The following is a 15,469-nucleotide window of genomic DNA, read 5'->3' as shown; positions in this document are numbered from 1 at the left end:
CGGGGGCGGGGCCTGAGCGGTGGGATTTCCCGGCCGGTGCTTCGGGCCCTTTAAGAGGCGACGCCGGAGCCGGAGCCATTTTCCCCCCTTCGGCCGCGGCGAGAGGAGGAGCCGCCGGAGCGGGAGCGGGAGGGACGCCGGGCCGGACCAGCGCGACCCGCGGCGGCTCTGGGGTGAGCGGAGCGCGGGGGTCGCCCCTTCACAGCCGCCCCCCAGCCCGAAGCCCGGCCGGCCCCGAGGAGAGGAGAGGAGAGGAGAGGAGAGGAGGGCCGGAGGGAGCCTCGCGCGCGCTCCCCGGCGGGCGCCTCTGCCCTCCGACCCTGCCCGCCTGCTCCTCCTGCCCTCGGCCCGGCCGCGCGCCCACGAGGCCCCGCGCGCCCCCGCGGGCCCCCCGGGACACGTGGCCCGGCGCCCACCTGCCCCCCGCGCCCGCGCCTCCACGCCCCCTGCGCCCCGCCCGCCCGCCCGCCCGCCCGCGGCCTTGGGAGAGCTGCCCGCTCCTCCCCGCGCGCGGCCGGGCGCCCCCCCACCCCCGGTGACCTTGGGGCCCCAGACGCCTCCCCCGGGGCCCCCCTCCGCGCCCCTGCCCCGTCCGGCCCGCCCCCTCACCCCGCGCCCCTGCAACCCCACCTCGCCACTCCTCACCCCTGCGCCCTCCTCACCCCTCACCCCTGCGCCCTCCTCACACCTGCACCCCTCCACCCCTCACCCCTGCATCCTCCATTACTCACCCCTGCACCCTCCACCCCTCACCTCTGCACCCCCACTGCAGTCCCCCCCACCCCTCAGCCCTGCGCTCACCACCCCTCACCCCTGCACCCTCTACCCGCCTGCCCTCGCTGCCTCTGCTCGTCTACCCGGGTGGGTGGGGGGCAAGCGGCTTCCGGGCGGTCCCCGGGAGTGTGTGTTGTGTGTGTATGTGTGTCTGTGTCTGTGTGTGTGTGTGTGTGCAACTAAGTTCAGCCTGAGTGGCTCGCGCCGGGCCGGGTGGGGGAAGGGGCGGGCGCGTCCCCGACCGAGACCGACCGTGCCGTCCCCCTCCCCCGCACAGTGAGTGGAGCAGCGGCAGGAGCCGGAGCAGAGCGGCGGCAGCTGGGCCCACTCCCGGGCCGCCAGCGGAAGGGCAGGGGATGGCGTCGGGCCTGGGCTCCCCGTCCCCCTGCTCGGCGGGCAGCGACGAGGAGGACATGGAGGCGCTTCTGAACAACAGCCTGCCCCCACCCCACCCAGGTACCACGGCCGGCCCTTTCCCTGGAGCCCGTCTGCGGGGCGTCTTGGGCCGGGCCGGAGGGCAGCGGGGGCGGGCGACGAGGGGGTGGCAGCCATGTGCCTCCCGAGCCCCAGAGGCAAGCTCGCCGGCTGCACGGTCTGGTCTGTCTTTGGGAATGAGAGAGCAGAGCGGGGGAGCAGTGAGTGCGGGTCCTGGGAGGATGAAGGGGTGAGACTCCCCCGCTGCAGCTGCCTGCAGCGTCCTGGCCGTGCTCGAGGCTGTAGTGTAGTGTGGAGAGGGGTGCTGGGCTATTGGCCCCTGAGCTTCTCTGTTCCTATTCCGGGGAGACCCGCTCAGGGCTCTGGGGTGGCAGGATCCCTGGGGTGGCTGCTGGTGCGGAGGGAGGGAAAGCAGGGGTGTGCGGGTGGCCGGGATTATTTTTAGCCCCGTGAGCAGTTACCGGTTTTCGGTGCAGTTTCAACTGTGTGAAGTTTGAATTGGCGCTCCTCGGCGGCCTGATCGGAGCGCAGCGCTGTGAGCTGTGAGCCAGTGCTCCTGCTCAGCTGTGTGGAGGGTGGAGAGTGGGGTGCTGGGGTGGGCCTGGGGGAGGGGACACCCTGGGCGTCGCTCTGTCCCAGCCGCTGGACTTCATCCTGCCATTTTTTTCCTGGAGGCTTCAGCCTTTGAAGCAGGGAGCCAGCCTGCGGTTGGTGAAAAGCTGTTGGTGGAATCGTAGGGGTTGGGTTGCACTACTTGTGTTTTGGGGTGACATGGGCACCTCCTTGCTTGGATAGAAGGTGGAAGGTGGCTGTTGCTCCTCAGAGGATGAAGGATCTCCTCAATGGGTGTCTTCCTCCAGGGTCCCCCTTCCTAAGTCACCTCCTTGTTTCCTTGACCTTATTCAAACAGTCTCCCTCCTCGCCTTTTTTTCATTCCACTTACATTTGGCATTTTATTCCGGACCCTGAGAATTGCACCTACACCCCCTTCTGCTTGCTTCAGCTGCAAACCAAGGTGGTCTGGGAGAGGGGGTCTCTCTCTGCCTTGGGCTGTTTTCTGAGTTTTGTGTCAATAGCTCCACCTGCCACCCGATAGCAGAGGGGTCTGTCATGCCCCATGTCAGTGGTGTCTTTAGCCACTGCTGTGAGAAACTTGGAATTGAATTGCTATGGCGGCACCACCATGTCTGTGGTTATCCGAGGGGCTAAGGGGATTCCGGCCTTCCAGTCGCCTGAGAAGTGGCATTGCTGCTCACCCAGGGAGGCCCCCTGTGCCCATGTTTTCGGGGACTGTCCCCGAACACCCAGGGTGAACTCTGCTGTAGCATGACCCAGTTTTTCCACTTGCCACACCCCATTCCTGCCCCTTTCCCAAATCTTTCTGTCTCCTCCTACCATGTCGGAGCAGGATCTATCTGAGAATGTGTGCAAGGGGGTTTCTTGGGTGAATGGAGGGGTGTCCCCTTTTGCTTGTGGTGTTGGGTGGGTCTGTGATCCCACCTTTCATGGAAGGTGCCTGAGAAGAAGAGCTGGGAGGTTAGGGTGGCGATGGCAGTGACATGAGACTTGTTGGGGAGAAGCCCTGAAGAGAAACCTTTCTGGTGAGATGTGGACTGGTGTTCCCCTTCTCAGGGAACGGGAGGGCCATGCCAGGCTGGGAAGGGGGGAGGCTGCTGCGGCTCCCCTCTGGCTTTGTCCGGCCCAGTGTCTCATGTTGCCTGGTATCTGCTCGGGAAGGGCGGAGCCAGGGAGAGGGTTTGAGGGCTTCTTCTGGGGTCCAGAGCTGAGCTGGGAGGGATTCTAGGAAGCTTGCTGGCCAGCCTGTCTCTGGTCTACTCCTTTCATGGGTGGATTCTACCTTGGATCTCTAAAAGGTGCCGTAGGGCTCAGGGTATAGAGGTGATAAGGAAAGGGAGTTTCAGGGTCTTCTGCTGGGACCCCACGCTGCCAGGTATATCTTTGAGGAGAAGGTGGCGTGCTTTGGCTATAGCTTCACCTAGCTCACTCTGATGACGGAGGGAGTGGCCCAGTCCCCTTCATAGTGTCATCCTTCAATTTGGGCTTAGATTTCCTTGCTAGGACAGGAGAGGAGCCCGGGGTGTCATCCCCAGGCTAGGTGAAGGAGACCTGGGGCCCTGTGGGGATTATTTGGGGAGTCTTCTGTGAACACTGGCTGGTTCTCCTGGCTTTCCTCTCTCCGGTTACCTCTCTCCTCTCTCCTCTCTCCACCCAGCCGGTCCCCCCACCCCCACCCCGCCACTTCCTGTCTGTCCTATGTTGGCAGCTGGGTGCCCTGGACTGGCTCTGCGGTCAGGAGCCATTTTCCCTCTGCTCCCTCCTCCCCACTCCCTTCTGTACTCCCCCTTCCCGGGCGGGGGTGGCTTAGGAAGCTGGGGAGGGAGCTGGTACGAATGTCTGCTACAAAGGAGCTGCCTCCTGGCCTCCCCCCCTCTGGCCCTTCCCACCTCTCCCCTGCCCAGGGGCTCTCCCTCCGTGCTACCCCAGGCTTTGTGTGTGCTCCTAGCCAGGGGAGGAGGTGGAGCAGATGGAAGGAGGATGGGGGGTGGTGGTGACAGCTGGGCTGCTCAGGGCCCCTGGGGAGAGGAGGAGGCTACTGACCCTGGAGAAGCTGGGCAAGAACCGCAGAGCTGGAGAGCTGGAGCTGAGGCCAGGAAAGCGGTTTGGGTTGGGGAGCGGGTGTGAGATGGGGTGCACAGCCAGACCTGGACCTGGCAGGTTTGGAATAGCTTTGGCCCCCTGGGATGAGGGATATGTGAAGGCAAGTAGGGGGGTGGTTTGTTTCCCAGGACCCCCTCAGCTGCAGGGGTTCAGGTGCTTTGGGTGTGCCGTCAGTTTACCTTACAGCCTCAGTCCTGTGTTTGAGGGTGACTTGGCCCTTCCTGCAGGCTTGGCAGCATTTTGCACTGGTGACCTTCTGGGCTCCTATGAGGGCTGGGGGGGGGCAGGCAGGGATCTGGACAGGCCGAGGTGGGCCTGTTCTGCCCCAGCAGGCCTATTTTGGGGCCATACAGCTCTTTCTTTGTCCAGAGTATCAGCTTCCTTCTGTGCTGGAGAGTCGAGTTCTTCTCTTCTGTGGAATCTGGGACAAGGGGTGGTGGTGGGAAAGTTGGAAGCTTCTCACCTTTTTGCTCTGTCAATCTTTCCCCCTGCTTCTCCCCCCCCTCCTTCCCTTACACATAGAAAATGAAGAGGACCTGGAAGAGGATTTGTCCGAAGCAGAAACCCCAAAGCTCAAGAAGAAGAAAAAACCTAAAAAACCACGGGACCCTAAAATCCCTAAGAGCAAGCGCCAAAAAAAGGAGGTGAGTGGGGCACCTGGATGCTGCGGGAGGGGGAGGGTTGGCGTGGGGGCGGGGTAGAGGAAGAGGAAAGGGAAACCCGGGAGAGCTGTGGGAAGGGCTTTGGGCCGGGAGGCCCCGAGGTCGGCATGTGTGCAGCATGCGTGTCTGTCTCCCTCTCCCCTTCCCTGCTCCAGCGTGTGCTCTTGTGCCGGCAGCTGGGAGACAGTTCTGGGGAGGGGCCCGAGTTTGTGGAGGAGGAGGAAGAGGTGGCCCTGCGCTCAGACAGTGAGGGCAGCGATTATACCCCTGGTAAGAAGAAGAAGAAGAAGCTGGGACCCAAGAAGGAGAAGAAGAGCAAGTCCAAGCGGAAGGAGGAGGAAGAGGAAGATGACGACGACGACGACTCAAAGGTGCCAGGCCCTCTCCCGTCCCGTCCCGAGAAGGCCTTTCCCTCCACCTGCCCCTGCCCACGTGCCGGTGAGTCCCTGGGCGAGCTGGGTCCTGGGTGGCAGGTCTCTGACCTTGTTCTCTGTGCAGGAGCCTAAGTCGTCAGCTCAGCTCCTGGAAGACTGGGGCATGGAAGACATTGACCACATGTTCTCGGAGGAGGATTACCGCACCCTCACCAACTACAAGGCCTTCAGCCAGTTTGTCCGGTAAATGAAGGGGGCCAGGGGAGGGAAGCACAGCTGAAATTTCATTCGGGGTACTGCTTTTCTTTTCCACCATATATCACTTGTTCTTGAACTTATGCCTCTTCTCTGTCCTTGTCCATTGCTTGTCTGCAGACCCCTCATCGCTGCCAAAAACCCCAAGATTGCTGTCTCCAAGATGATGATGGTTTTGGGTGCAAAGTGGCGGGAGTTCAGTACCAACAACCCCTTCAAAGGCAGTTCAGGGGCGTCTGTGGCAGCGGCCGCAGCCGCAGCAGTGGCTGTGGTGGAGAGCATGGTGACGGCCTCTGAAGTTGCCCCTCCCCCACCTCCGGTGGAGGTGCCCATCCGCAAGGCCAAGACCAAGGAGGGCAAAGGTGAGGAGGAGGGCGGCGGAGGGCTGGGATGTAGGAGGGATCAGTGGAATGGGGTGGGCAGTAGGCAGCGTGGACTCCTGTTGCCCCATCTTCTGCCCTGTCTCTTCGCGTGTCCCGGTGTTGTTGACCTCCTCTCCTGCCTATAGGTCCCAATGCCCGGAGGAAACCCAAAGGCAGCCCTCGAGTTCCTGATGCCAAGAAGCCGAAGCCCAAGAAAGTCGCACCCCTGAAGATCAAGCTGGGAGGGTTTGGCTCCAAGCGGAAGCGATCCTCGGTGAGTGCCCTGTCGGTTCATTTGGTGGGGGTGCTGGGAGTGCCCTAGAGAGAGAGAGAGGAGGTGACTGTCCTTGGGCCAGCCTCGAGCCCTTACAGCAGGCTGATTGATGAGAACACAGCAGGTTCCAGGGCTGGGTGTGGTGAGCCCACCGCCCCCCCCCAGAGCTGTCCCTGGCAGCCCTGGACAGAGCGGATGGGCTTCCTCTTGGCCTTCCTGTGGTGGGGTGGGAACCTCTGACCTCCTTCCTCGTCCTGGCCCCAGAGTGAGGACGATGACCTAGACGTGGAGTCGGACTTCGACGATGCCAGCATCAATAGCTATTCTGTCTCTGACGGTTCCACCAGCCGCAGTAGCCGCAGCCGCAAGAAGCTCCGCACCACAAAGAAGAAAAAGAAAGGTGTGTTGTTTTTCTGTGTCTCTGGGCTGGGCAGGGTGGGACTGGAAACATCTCCCTACGGAGAGAGGGTGGGCGTAATTTTTTAGGGGTGGGGGGAGGTGGTCTTTTTCTAATAACTGGGCTTTCCCTCTTCCTTGCCCAGGCGAGGAGGAGGTGACTGCTGTGGATGGTTATGAGACAGACCACCAGGACTATTGCGAGGTGTGCCAGCAAGGAGGGGAGATCATCCTGTGTGACACCTGCCCGAGAGCGTACCACATGGTCTGCCTGGATCCGGACATGGAGAAGGCCCCCGAGGGCAAGTGGAGCTGTCCGCACTGTGTGAGTACCTGGGCGCCCCCTCTAACCCATACCCCCAAGAGGAGCTGGGTGGGCTCGGGTGGGTACTGTGGGGGCCTGGGCGGGTGCTGGTGGGGGCATGGGGCATGGCTGCGGTGGGGTGGGGGGGGTCTAATCTGACTCTGTCTCTGTCTTCAGGAGAAGGAAGGCATCCAGTGGGAGGCGAAGGAGGACAATTCGGAGGGGGAGGAGATCCTGGAGGAGGTGGGCGGCGACCCCGAGGAGGAAGATGACCACCACATGGAGTTCTGCCGAGTCTGCAAGGATGGCGGGGAGCTGCTGTGCTGCGACACCTGCCCGTCGTCTTACCACATCCACTGTCTCAATCCCCCGCTCCCAGAGATCCCCAACGGCGAGTGGCTCTGCCCTCGGTGCACGGTGAGGGCCTAGGTGGTGAGGCGCTGGGGCCGGTCAGAGGGGTCCTGTCCGAAGCCCAGAGACATTGTGCTGGGGTGCTCCTGTCTGGAGAATGCGCCTCCTGTTCTCTTTTGTTGAGGGGAGGGCATGAATGTTTGAGACTCTGGACTTCGAGGGTTCATCCCTGTCTTTCCCCCCCTCCCCCAACCCTTGGCTTTGTGTGATGGCTCTTAAGGTTGTTGACTAAAGACCCCTTCCAGTTTGGTCTGAATCTTGCTTGAGAGGAATCCTGGGCTCTGTGCATCTTTGTTCATTTTCTTTTGTTTGTTTTATTGGTTTTTGGTTTGGGGGCCGCACCTGGCTGCACTCGGGTTACTTCTGGCTCTGTGCTCAGAAATTACTCCTGAAAAAAAAAACAAAACCGAAATTGCTCCTGGCAGGCTTGAGGGACTATATGGGATGCTGGGAGTTGAACCCGAGTCCATCCTGGGTCAGCTGCATGCAAGGCAAATGCCCTACCACTGTGCTATCTCTTTGGCTCCTATTTGGGTTTTTGCTGGTCTAGCTCCTTACTCTGAAGCCGAGAGGATGAGACCATCAGTAGTGCTGACCCTAGGGGAAGCTCAGATGAGATCAAGTCCTTTCTTAGAAGGATCGGGGATCGGGGGAAAGATTTTCCTAGAATCGAAGGGGGCTTTTTTTTTGTTTGTTTTTTTTTGGGGGGGTTACACCCTGCAGCAATGGGGGGCTACACCTGGCTCTGCTCTGAAATCACCCTGGTAGGCTCAAGGGACCATATGGGATGCGGGGATTTGAAACACCTTCTGTCCTGGGTTGGCCATGTGCTAGGCAAATGCCCTACCGCTGTACTATCTCTCCCTCCGGCCCCCCTTTTAAGAAAGGTCAGGACTGGGGACCAGCGACAAAGTGCTGTATTTTATTTTGTCCTGCTTTTCCTCTCAGTGTCCAGCTTTGAAGGGCAAAGTTCAGAAGATCCTCATCTGGAAGTGGGGCCAGCCGCCATCTCCCACGCCCGTTCCTCGGCCTCCGGACGCTGATCCCAATACTCCTTCTCCCAAGCCCTTGGAGGGGCGGCCAGAGCGGCAGTTCTTTGTGAAATGGCAAGGCATGTCTTACTGGCACTGCTCCTGGGTGTCCGAGCTGCAGGTAAACTTGGGAAGGGCAAAAGAGGGGGTGCTTCATCCAGGGCAGGAGAACAGGGAGAACAGAGTCTGGTGGCCCACCGACGGACTTTTCTTCCTGTCGCCAGTTGGAGCTGCACTGTCAAGTGATGTTCCGGAACTATCAGCGGAAGAACGATATGGACGAGCCACCTTCGGGAGACTTCGGTGGGGACGAGGAGAAGAGTCGGAAGCGGAAGAACAAAGACCCAAAGTTCGCAGAGATGGAAGAACGTTTCTATCGCTATGGGATCAAACCCGAGTGGATGATGATCCACCGAATTCTCAACCACAGGTACCTTGGGGCTGGGCTGGAGGGGAGGCAAGACTACCTTGGGCCTTTGGAAGGGAGCGTCATGTTCTTCAGGCAGTTCCTGCCACCGGAGTAAAGGAAGGAACGAGAGGCTCAGTCAGTGTGTGTGGTTAAAATGATAGCACTGGGGGCCAGAGCGGTAGCACAAGTGGTAAGGCGTCTGCCTTGTCCATGCTAGCCTAGGATGGACCGCGGTTCGATCCCCCGGTGTCCCATATGCTTGTCCCCCAAGCCAGGAGCGATTTTTGAGTGCAGAGCCAGGAGTAACCCCTGGGCATCACCAGGCGTGGCCCAAAAACCAAAAAGAAAAATAATGAGCACTGTAGAGTAGAAAGCAATTTTGGTTCTAAAACGGACAAGCAGCAGTTCCAGAGCCGTGTGGGTTTGATTGGAGCAGTTGTGGAATGTGGTGCTGGCCTGGGAGGAGATGAGGGCGGCCTTCTGGTTCTGAAGGTCGTCTCCCTCTGGTGGTCCTTGCAGTGTGGACAAGAAAGGCCACGTTCACTACTTGATCAAGTGGCGGGACCTGCCCTATGACCAGGCATCATGGGAGAGCGAGGATGTGGAGATCCAGGACTATGACCTGTTCAAGCAGAGCTACTGGAATCACAGGTGAGAGAGGGCCTTTGCTTTCGACGGCGGTAGCATTCTTGCTTTCTTTTCTTTCTTTTTAAATTTGAGCCACACCAAGCAGGGCTCCCTCTATGGGGGAACCCTGCAGTACCAGGGATTGAATGGCGCCCTCGCATGCCCAGCATGTGCCCAGCCCTTTTGAGTGCTGTCTAGTGGCTCTTCAGTAGCTCTCGGTGAAGGAGCCTGGGCGGCTGGGTGATGTCTTTTGGTCTTCTTCTTTAGGGAGCTGATGAGGGGAGAGGAAGGGCGTCCAGGCAAGAAGCTTAAGAAAGTGAAACTGAGAAAGTTGGAGAGGCCTCCTGAGACGCCCACAGTTGATGTGAGTTTGGACCCAAAAAGGGAGGCGTGTGAAGTGGGATATTGGGTGGGGAGGACTCACAATTGGGCTGCCAGCCAGCCCAGAGTGAAGGCATCCCTGTGTCCTTAGGAACACCTGGGGAACAATGAGGATTTTACCCTTTTCTCCACCATCAGAAAAAGAGACCCCCGTGGTGTGAGGTTTTCTGTGATCAGTGAAGTGGCATTGGCAGGTCACCCAGGTGCCTTTTACAAGTGTCCTGGAACCTGGGCCTACTGACTCTGAATCAGTGGTGATATTTTCTTTCTTCTTCCTATTTTTGGTTTTTGGGTCACACCTGGCAGCACTCAGGGGTTACTCCTGGCTCTGTGCTCAGAAATCACCCCTGGCAGGCACAGGGACAATATGGGATTTGAATCACAGTCCTTCTGCATGCAAGGGAAATGCCCTTCCGCTGTGCTATCTCTCTGGCCCCAGTGGTGACATTTCTTGGGGTTTTATTTGTGTAATAAAATGGGAGATGAAATGTTAAGGTTAAAAGATTGTTTTTTGGGGGGCGATATTTTTGTGGGTGGGACACATCGATGTGCTCAGGGCTTACTCTTGCTCTATGCTCATTTGAGGTGCCAAACCACATACAGGGCAAACACACCTTTACCTGCTGTATCATCAGTCTAGGCCCCTGAACACAAGATACCATGATGAATGTTTTGCAGTAGATACAATTGTAACCTCCTTGTATGTTTGAAACTAATATGTCTATTATTTATATTGGCGGGGTCTCAGGGTCACTCCCTGTTGGTACTGAGACTAGAGCCGAGCCAGGCTCGGCTGTGTGCAGAATGAAGCTGGGTGGCCGAAAAAATAGTATAAAGTGTAAGCATTTGCTATGCACAGGGCTGAACTGGATTTGAATCTCAGCACCTCCATGTCATCAGTCCCCTAAGCCTGCCTGGAGTGATCCCTGAGAACAGAGCCAAGAGTAAAATCTGATGATCAGGGCCCGGAGAGATAGCACAGCGGTGTTTGCCTTGCAAGCAGCCGATCCAGGACCAAAGGTGGTTGGTTCGAATCCCAGTGTCCCATATGGTCCCCCGTGCCTGCCAGGAGCTATTTCTGAGCAGACAGCCAGGAGTAACCCCTGAGCACGGCCGGGTGTGGCCCAAAAACCAAAAAAAAAAATCTGATGATCACTTGGTGTGGTCCAAAAAAATACCCAAAACAAAACCAAACCCTAAAGAAGGAAAAATATGACTCTAGAGTGAATATGAATATAAGATTTATGTGGTGGAGGACTGGAGCACAGAATCCCTGGTTGGAACCCCAGGTTCCCCAAGCCTGTCAGAGGAGTGATCCTTGAGCACAGAGCCACAAGTAAGCTGTGAGCACCACAGTTTTACCTGGTGGATTTGTCTAACAGATTTTCAGTCTGGTGTCTGTTGTGAGTCTTCCTTGAGATCAATAGAACCAAATCCTCCTTTTTTTCTGGGAGGGTTTTGTTTTGGGGACTACACCTGGTGGTAGTCAGGGGACCATACAGAGCCAGGATTGGAACTGGGGCCTCTGCAGGTAAAGCACATGCTCAGACCCATGGCCCATCTTCCCGGCCCCAAAGAGGATATTTTCCCCTATGATTCCTTCCTCTGTCTCTGCTCTCAGAGGAGCGAGTGAGAAAGTGGGAGGAGAAGGCAGCTGCTATCCTGAGCATCTAAGTCCTGGCTAGCACGTGACTTCTTGTCTCCTCCTTCAGCCGACAGTGAAGTATGAGCGACAGCCTGAATACCTGGACGCCACGGGTGGAACCCTGCACCCCTATCAGATGGAGGGCTTGAACTGGCTGCGCTTCTCCTGGGCGCAGGGCACTGACACCATCTTGGCTGATGAGATGGGCCTGGGGAAGACGGTGCAGACAGCGGTCTTTCTCTATTCGCTCTACAAAGAGGTAGGAAAGTGGGACTGCTGTTTCTCTGCGGGGTGCTCATGTGTGTTGTTTATGTCCCTGCCTGCTCTGAGGAGAGTGGAAAAGGAATGTGCACACAGTCAGTGACCTTGAAGAAGGCAGTGGAATGTCAATGAGAGCCTCACACACAGGGCCACAGTAGGAGAGGTCAGGACCCTAGGTCGATGCCTTTGAGACTGGAAAAAGAGGACCTGGAACTGGTGTGGAAAAGGTCCTGGGAGTTAAGGTGTGAATAGTTGAGTAGGGAGGAAGAGAGGGAGAAAGAGATGAGAGAGCTGGGGGGGGGGGGGGTAAGGGGCCATGCTGGATTTTGAGAGCTCAGGCACCTTCAGTACTTCTAGTTTTGTTCTCTTCTGCCTCCTAGGGTCATTCCAAAGGCCCCTTCCTTGTGAGTGCCCCACTTTCTACCATCATCAACTGGGAGCGAGAGTTTGAGATGTGGGCTCCAGATATGTATGTGGTGACATATGTGGGTGACAAGGACAGCCGAGCCATTATCCGAGAGAACGAGTTCTCCTTTGAAGATAATGCCATCCGTGGGGGCAAGAAGGCCTCCCGCATGAAGGTACCTTGTGGGACAGAGCTGCCCCTCACCCCCCTTGGCTGCTGGGTGGCTTTCTTTGCCTCCTTGTCCCTTAGTTTGGAGTGTGGTAAAAGGGTGTTCAGCTGGAAGGAAAGGACACCACCTGCCTGGCTTCACGAACACTGGAGCAGTGACCAGTTGTGACCCACCGTGGCTTTCTTGTGTAGAAAGAGGCGTCTGTGAAGTTCCACGTACTGCTGACGTCCTATGAGTTGATCACCATCGACATGGCCATCCTGGGTTCCATCGACTGGGCCTGCCTCATTGTGGATGAAGCCCATCGACTCAAAAACAATCAGTCGAAGGTGAGTGAGGGCTTTGGTGGGCGCATTGGCATCGCCCACTCATTAAGGGGAAGAGCTGGTGGAAAGGCAAGGGGGAGGGGGAAGTGGTCTATGCTTGCTGTGGTGACATTGGTGGCCAGGCCTTACTTAAATAAATAATAGGAGGCGACAGACGTGGGCTGTGTACGTCGTGGAGTTTCATGAGGGCGTCTTCACTGGTGCCTCTTCCACTGATTGGCCTGCTCTTTCCTTCTGCCTTACAGTTCTTCAGGGTCTTGAATGGCTACTCACTCCAGCACAAGCTCTTGCTGACGGGCACTCCTTTACAGAACAATCTGGAAGAATTGTTTCATTTGCTCAACTTTCTTACCCCTGAGAGGTTCCAGTAAGTATCTTGTTAGACAACCCTGCTTCGTAATGCTGTAGCCCTGAATTCTCTCTGCAGCTCCTCTCCTCTTTCCCTCCTCTTTATTTTTTGCCCCTCGCTGCCAACTTCTTTCTTCAGCAATTTGGAAGGCTTCCTGGAGGAGTTTGCAGACATCGCCAAGGAGGACCAGATCAAGAAGCTGCATGACATGCTGGGCCCTCACATGTTGCGGCGTCTCAAGGCAGACGTGTTTAAGAACATGCCCTCCAAGACCGAGCTGATTGTGCGTGTGGAGCTGAGCCCCATGCAGAAGTGAGTTGGTGGGCCCGCAGCCTGGCCTGCCTTGCATTTCGCAGAGACAAGACAGTCAGACATCTGCTAGTCTGCACAGAGCTTCTTGCTCCTCAAGGCATCTGTGATGAGCCTTTAAAAAAAAAAGCAACAGCCCGGAGCCTGTGCTCTGTTCTCTCTTCCCTTATTTAACAGGGTGGGGGTATCGGGCAGTAGTGTGTGGGCGGCTTTCTCTGTCCTGGGTATGAAGCTGAAGGAAGGCCTCAGGTCTTTTGGGGCTGGAGGACAGCAGGTGTGTGTGTGTGTGTGTGTGGGGAGTGGCCTGGAGGTTCCCGGGCCTGACCTGTCTCCTCTGGGACTGTATAGGAAATACTACAAGTACATCCTCACGCGGAATTTTGAGGCGCTCAACGCCCGTGGTGGTGGCAACCAGGTGTCCCTGCTGAACGTGGTGATGGACCTGAAGAAGTGCTGCAACCATCCGTATCTCTTCCCCGTGGCCGCCATGGTGCGTTCACCCACCCCTGTCCCTGCCCACTCCCCTTTCCCGGGTGCTGGGGCGCTTGCTTTCAAGGGTCCTTCGCTCACCCTGTGCCACCCCCTTAGGAAGCTCCGAAGATGCCCAATGGCATGTACGATGGCAGTGCTCTGATCCGGGCTTCGGGAAAGCTGCTGCTGTTGCAGAAGATGCTCAAGAACCTCAAGGAGGGGGGCCACCGGGTGCTCATCTTCTCCCAGGTACTGCGTCAGGCCTGGGGGTGCCCGTCGGATCACACCCTCACCCTCAGCAGCATCGGGAGAGGGACTGTCCTGGCCCCTCCCTAACAAGGCTGCTCTTCATCCAGATGACCAAGATGTTGGACCTGCTGGAGGATTTCTTGGAACATGAAGGTTATAAGTATGAGCGCATTGATGGCGGCATCACTGGGAACATGCGCCAGGAGGCCATCGACCGCTTCAATGGTAAGCAGGAGCTCAGTGGGATCAGGGCCTCCGCTTGTGGCTATCTTGGTGCACTAAGTCGCTGCCTGTCTCTCATCTGCTATATGCTCGAGTTTTGTGCTTTAACAATTGCTAAGAAAGTAGGGGTTTGATTTTCGTTCTCTTGGGTACACACATGCATCCAGCAGTGCTCAGGGCTTACTCCTTCCTGTATGCCATGTGGAGTGTGCTGAGATTGCAATGGGTCAGCTGCGTGCAGGGCAAGTGCCATACTAATCCCTGTACTGGGGCCGGAGAGATAGCACAGCGGGAGGCCATTTGCCTTGCATGCGGCCAACACAGGACCAACCCCAGTTTGATTCCTGGCATCCCATATAGTCCCCCGAGCCTGCCAGGAGCAATTTTTTTTTTTTTTTTTTTTTGGCCACACCCGGCATTGCTCAGGGGTTACTCCTGGCTGTCTGCTCAGAAATAGAGGAGCAATTTCTGACAACAGAGCCAGGAGGAACCCATGAGTGTGACCCAAAATCAAAAATAAACCAACACAAAAAAATCCTTGTACTGTCTCTGACCCAAGTGAAGGTTTTGAAAGACTGCCTTCTTTTTTCTTTTTTTAATTATTGCTAGGACTGAGGGCAGGGGGCACACATTGAGGCCACTTTGTGCGAACCAGAAATAGAACCTAGTCTCACACGTGTAAGGCATATGTTGGACCCTTGAGCCCTTGGTTGCCTTGATGGAAAGAATGTGTTCTAGGATATTTGGGTTTGGTTTTATTGGTGTTTGGGGCTTATTCCTGACTCTGCTCACTGATAACTCTTGGTGGACTTTGGAGGACCATATGGGGTGCAGAGAATTGAACCGAGTTGGCTACATGTAAGGCAAGCGCCCTGCCCACTGTACAGTCTTAATAGCCCCAGAGTTTGGGATTTTGAATCACAGTGGTAGTGCTCAAGCTAGTCCTGGTTATGTGCTCAGGAATTACTCTTTTTTTTTGGTTTTTGGTTTTTGGGTCACACCCAGCAGCGCTCTGGGGTTACTCCTGGCCCTACACTCAGAAATCACTCCTGGCCCTGCACTCAGAAATCGCTCCTGGCAGGCTCGGGTGACCATATGGAATGCCAGGATTTGAACTGCCGTCCTTCTGCATGCCACGCCAAATGCCTTACCTCCATGCCATCTCTCCGGCCCCAGGGATTACTCTTGGCAGGGCTTGTAAGACCATATTTAGTGCCAGGAATCAAACTTGCACCCAGCATGGCTGTGTGCAAGACAATACCTTCATACTATCTAACTGAGTCACCTTCCCACCTTTTCTTTTTCGGGGAGAATTTGGGCCACACTTAGGGGAGTACCAGGGATCAAACCAGCATTGGCTGCGGTGAGGCAAATACCTTAGCTTGTATTATCTCTATCCTTGCAATTGGATAACTCTTTTGTTTTGGGGCTACACTGCCTGGTGACTAGGGACTGCTCCCAGCTTTATGTGCCTGGAGGTCATTCAGGCAGTGCTTGAGAGGCCATGTGGTGGCAGGGAGTGAACTGGAGCCAGCTTATGTTTTGTTGTTGTTGTTGTTTTTTTTTTTTTTTTTTTGGTTTTTGGGCCACACCCGGGGTGCTCAGAGGTTACTCCTGGCTGTCTGCTCAGAAATAGCTCCTGGCAGGCATGGGGGACCATATGGGACACTGGGATTTGAACCAACCAC

General features: G+C 56.8%; 1 protein-coding gene across 8 annotated transcripts in view; it reads left to right on the top strand.

Annotated features, from left to right (window-relative positions):
- Nucleotides 1–1,124: 1,124 nt before the first annotated feature.
- CHD4 (chromodomain helicase DNA binding protein 4) overlaps nucleotides 1,125–15,469 on the top strand; it is a 44,392-nt gene continuing 30,047 nt past the window's right edge. For 5 of the 8 annotated variants that reach the window (XM_049771932.1, XM_049771933.1, XM_049771931.1 and 2 more), the window contains exons 1-21: nucleotides 1,125–1,230; nucleotides 4,411–4,532; nucleotides 4,706–4,921; nucleotides 5,049–5,167; nucleotides 5,300–5,541; nucleotides 5,688–5,815; nucleotides 6,080–6,215; nucleotides 6,358–6,536; nucleotides 6,693–6,932; nucleotides 7,875–8,078; nucleotides 8,182–8,387; nucleotides 8,886–9,017; nucleotides 9,261–9,357; nucleotides 11,087–11,278; nucleotides 11,661–11,861; nucleotides 12,047–12,184; nucleotides 12,427–12,548; nucleotides 12,669–12,842; nucleotides 13,188–13,329; nucleotides 13,428–13,559; nucleotides 13,667–13,784. In XM_049771932.1, coding sequence (XP_049627889.1) covers nucleotides 1,131–1,230; nucleotides 4,411–4,532; nucleotides 4,706–4,921; nucleotides 5,049–5,167; nucleotides 5,300–5,541; nucleotides 5,688–5,815; nucleotides 6,080–6,215; nucleotides 6,358–6,536; nucleotides 6,693–6,932; nucleotides 7,875–8,078; nucleotides 8,182–8,387; nucleotides 8,886–9,017; nucleotides 9,261–9,357; nucleotides 11,087–11,278; nucleotides 11,661–11,861; nucleotides 12,047–12,184; nucleotides 12,427–12,548; nucleotides 12,669–12,842; nucleotides 13,188–13,329; nucleotides 13,428–13,559; nucleotides 13,667–13,784 — 3,340 coding nt within the window. In that variant the 5' untranslated portion in view covers nucleotides 1,125–1,130. The remainder of the gene's footprint in view (nucleotides 1,231–4,410; nucleotides 4,533–4,705; nucleotides 4,922–5,048; nucleotides 5,168–5,299; nucleotides 5,542–5,687; nucleotides 5,816–6,079; nucleotides 6,216–6,357; nucleotides 6,537–6,692; nucleotides 6,933–7,874; nucleotides 8,079–8,181; nucleotides 8,388–8,885; nucleotides 9,018–9,260; nucleotides 9,358–11,086; nucleotides 11,279–11,660; nucleotides 11,862–12,046; nucleotides 12,185–12,426; nucleotides 12,549–12,668; nucleotides 12,843–13,187; nucleotides 13,330–13,427; nucleotides 13,560–13,666; nucleotides 13,785–15,469) is intronic. The other 3 variants (XM_049771935.1, XM_049771934.1, XM_049771936.1) reach the window with 2 other exon arrangements.

Source organism: Suncus etruscus, chromosome 4 (assembly GCF_024139225.1).
Source record: "Suncus etruscus isolate mSunEtr1 chromosome 4, mSunEtr1.pri.cur, whole genome shotgun sequence".
Lineage (NCBI taxonomy): Eukaryota > Metazoa > Chordata > Mammalia > Eulipotyphla > Soricidae > Suncus > Suncus etruscus.
The sequence above is the reverse complement of the archived record's forward strand: the minus strand, read 5'-3'. Positions and strand labels throughout refer to the sequence as shown.